Source organism: Prunus dulcis, chromosome 1, assembly GCF_902201215.1.
Source record: "Prunus dulcis chromosome 1, ALMONDv2, whole genome shotgun sequence".
Taxonomy (NCBI): domain Eukaryota; kingdom Viridiplantae; phylum Streptophyta; class Magnoliopsida; order Rosales; family Rosaceae; genus Prunus; species Prunus dulcis.
The window spans coordinates 30,714,218-30,718,190 of record NC_047650.1 but is presented as its reverse complement, the minus strand read 5'-3'; the positions used below and the strand labels follow the sequence as shown (position 1 = coordinate 30,718,190).

The 3,973-nt window shown below is 39.4% G+C and overlaps 1 protein-coding gene across 2 annotated transcripts; it reads left to right on the top strand.

Annotated features, from left to right (window-relative positions):
• Positions 1–358: 358 nt before the first annotated feature.
• LOC117615792 (uncharacterized sugar kinase slr0537) lies at positions 359–3,450 on the top strand. 2 transcript variants are annotated; one of them, XM_034344948.1, is made up of 8 exons: positions 359–704; positions 954–1,217; positions 1,311–1,388; positions 1,524–1,577; positions 1,773–1,880; positions 2,441–2,538; positions 2,738–2,858; positions 2,949–3,450. In XM_034344948.1, exons 1-8 carry the CDS (start codon positions 537–539, stop codon positions 3,195–3,197), a joined length of 1,140 nt encoding a protein of 379 aa, XP_034200839.1. In that variant the 5' UTR covers positions 359–536; the 3' UTR covers positions 3,198–3,450. The 2 variants fall into 2 exon arrangements, with proteins under 2 accessions (XP_034200839.1, XP_034200840.1); XM_034344949.1 differs by having other exon boundaries at positions 361–704; positions 1,539–1,577.
• Positions 3,451–3,973: the final 523 nt, after the last annotated feature.

Here is a 3,973-nt window from a genome sequence, read left to right as displayed (position 1 = left end):
AGGGACATGGGACTAAAGGGGGTGTATTTTGGGATTTTTTATGGAATTGTGATTGAAGAAGAATAAGAAGAGGTTGTTGGGTTTGTTTGGGTTATCTTTTTTAATTTTTGGCTTGATTTCTGAGTTTTGTTTGAATTAATAATCAAAGGATATTTTAGAAATAACGTTACGTGGAAATATAAGATTGTGTTTTTTCAAATTTACATGGTGAGTGGAAATAGCAGCACTGTAATTAAAAAAGATTACAACAAAATACGAAAAACAAAAATTCCTCAATATATATATAAATTTGTAAAAATAATAAAAGAAGTCCTGAATTTGAGGGCAATTTAGGGAGTAAAAAAAACAAGAACAAGAACAAGGGTGTAGGCCCCGCTCAGGCTTTGGACTGGACCTGCAACCTCGCAACTTGCAAACGGCGCCTCCCCTGCTTTGGTTGCAGAGTCTATAAATACATGACATCGAAAAACTTCAAGTGTGAAGAGAGAGCGTGAGCAAAGTCCCAATTCCCAAAGACCAGAGCCAGAGGGCCGAAAATGGGAGCAGAAGCCTTGCCCGTCACCGCCAACTCCAACAACAACTGCAGCGGAGGCGAGGCTCCTCTGGTATTGGGACTACAGGCATCCGCCCTCGTCGACCATGTGGCCCGCGTCGATTGGTCCTTGCTCGATCAACTCCCAGGCGAGCGCGGTGGCTCCATTCCTGTAACCCCTTTATGACTTTATAGCTTCTGTCTTCATTTTTCTTGTTTTTAGCCACTTGGGTTTCGCCAATTTTGGATGGTTTTTTGCTTTTATGCCCAATTTGGAATTCACGGGTTTGTTAGTTCGCTCATACTTAGCATTCATTGATATCAAATGAGTTTGGTGGTGGGTATTTAATGTTGCTCTGTATTCTCTGTGCAAGCAAAAAGTTAAAAGACTTTAGCTTTTGTCACATACTGTATGGTGTAGGTTGCAATTGAAGAGCTTGAGCACATACTGGGTGAGGTGAAGACCCATATTATCTCATCCCCTGATGATTCCTTGCCCATGAAAACAATAGCCGGGGGCAGTGTAGCCAATACTATCAGAGGGCTGAGTTCTGGGTTCGGAATCTCCTGTGGAATAATTGGTGCCTGTGGGGATGATGAGCAAGGCCAGTTATTTGTCAGTAACATGAGCTCTCATGCTGTGAGCCTCTCAAGATTGAGGATGAAAAAGGGACCCACAGCTCAGGTTTAGCTAAATATCGTTTTTTTTTTTGGCATTTGAACATTTAGCTCATGGATGTTAGGTGCTGAAGCATTGTAAGTAATTGATGTCATACAGTGCGTTTGCTTGGTTGATGCCTTGGGCAATCGTACAATGCGTCCCTGTCTCTCAAGTGCTGTGAAACTTCACCCTCAGGTGCATGACTCTTTCTATGTCCATATATGCATACATATCTGCACGTCTGTGTGCATGCTTGTGTGTGTGCGTGTGTGTGGTGTGTGCCTGAGCTCTTTGAAAATTTCTTCGAATGAGCTTACAAAGAATTATTAGAATTATGTTATTCAGGCAGATGACTTGACAAGAGCGGATTTTAAGGGCTGTAAGGTTAGTTTCTTCACTACTTGCTAAAATTTCAGTTTTACTCCAACAAAGTGTAATACCATAATGCGCTTTAGACACACAATCATGTGTGAAACTTTGACCTCGGAATTAGTAATAGAGTTCATGCCATAAACTTGAAATGTTTGGCAAATTTGTAGCCCTGTAGATACAACTGTTGATATCTCTTTTTTCTTGCAGTGGCTGTTGTTGAGGGATGGTATTATCAATTTGGAAGTGATTCAAGCTGCTATACGGATTGCCAAACAAGAGGGGCTTTTTGTGTCCATGGACTTGGCTAGCTTTGAGGTACGAGTTTTTCTTTTCTTTGGTTGAGATTCTTTCATTTAGAACAATGGACTTCTCCAAATTTTCTTTTGAAACTAGTTAAGTTTGAGAATGAATAATTTAAACTTGTATGATAAGAGTATATTTTCCTGCTACATTGTTTTTTTTTCTTTTTTGGGATAAAGCCCAATCAACCAACAAACAAGAAACTAGCAGAGAATACCAGTCTAGAAAACCCTATACAAATGGGGCTATCTAAGATAGTACAGCCAAGATCGAAGTCCATTCGAGAGCTAGCTAAAGCATCTGCTACAATAGTTATCTCCCTGTAATATACTTAAGGCCACACGACCAATCCCTTTAAAGAAAATCCTGCTACATTTGATGTGATATCAAACTTGTTTCTTAAATCTCAATCCTGCCGCAACAGCATTGATGTAGAATCTTGTGTTTGCTAGCAAAGTGAAAATGCATTGTTCTGTTTGGCCTTTAACCTTTTTTTTTTTTTCCTTATTGCGGCTGTTTAATATCAAATTTTAGGTCTCTGTCTATTATCTTATGTAGTCTTTAACATTACCCAGATGGTTCGCAACTTTAGATCACCTCTTCTGCAGTTGCTGGAGTCAGGGGGCATAGACCTCTGCTTTGCTAATGAGGATGAAGCAACAGAGTTGCTAAGGTGGCTTTCATTTGGTTGGAATTGTAACATGTTGAACTGTTCACCCAGTTTTGATGAAATAAAGTTGACTCTACTAATACTTGAGGAAAAATGTTTTACTTTTCTTCTACCATTAGGCACCAATTTGGCAGATGTTCTCTTTTCTATTTTTCTATTTTGGGAGCCGAAGTTGTAATATGGTGTTTAATTTCTCTTATAGATGCACTGAGGGTGAACAAAAAGCTGATCCTGAGGCTGCACTTGAATTTCTGGCAAAACATTGCCGATGGGCAGTGGTGACGTTAGGCCCCAATGGATGCATTGCAAAGCACGGAAAAGAGGTCAGTAACTTAGTAACAATTTTCTCAGTGTTATATTTATAAAGTTGATTAACAAGGGTATGTTATAAAATTTTTGGTTTAATATGTCAGATTGTGAGAGTTCCAGCCATAGGGAAAGCCAATGCAGTGGATGCCACAGGAGCAGGAGACCTGTTTGCAAGTGGATTTTTGTATGGATTGGTGAAGGGACTATCTCTGGAGGAATGCTGCAAAGTGGGATCATGCAGTGGCGGATCTGTTATTCGCTCTCTCGGGGGCGAGGTCACCCCTGAGAATTGGCAATGGATGTACAAGCAGATGCAGACCAAGGGCCTCACTCTTCCTGATATCCCCAAATGATTTTTAAAAAATTTGTTGTTTTATCAGAGAAGTGATTATTTTGAATTCCATGGCTACTAGCCCTCTATATATCTTTTAAAAACAAGGGGCAGCTATGGTTGCGTTCTGAGGCTGACTGGACTACCGCATACGATAGAGAATATGAGGAGCGGATCCTGAATAGTTCGAGGCTTTATGCTCTTGAATGGTTTGTGTTGGTTTGCAATGTTTAGTGATTTTGCAAATTTTTAACCGTTATCATAATGTTGCCTTCTCTTTCTTCTTTTTTCGGTTTTTCTCTCCCCGGGGTTCAACAAGTGCCGATCGACCACTTGAAATTTCAATAATGAATTTGAAATCAATTGTAATAGCATTATAATTAATTGGTTAAATTTAAAATTGAAAGTAAAGCAAAGAGTGTTTACCTCTACACCGGACTTTATATGTTTGACTCTCTCACCCTATACCGCTTTTCTTTTTTTCTTTTTTAAAATTGATAAAAAGAACTTGAAAAGTAAAGGTAATGCCGCATTTCTTAAGCAAACCACATTTTCTCTTAAAATCTGTCACAAATAATGCTAACGAGTAAACTACCGCTACTTGGTGAAGTGAGAAGCAGTTACTTGAGAACGGAACTTCACTAGCGTGACAAATGCGACGTAGATCGAGTCAAATGTTTTTGTGTAGCTCGAAAACCTTGTGGATGCACGAAATATAAATTGTTTACGGATGAACTTAAGTTGCAGAGCTCGCAGGATTTTTATCTGTTATAACATTAAGATACCCCAGGCATCAGT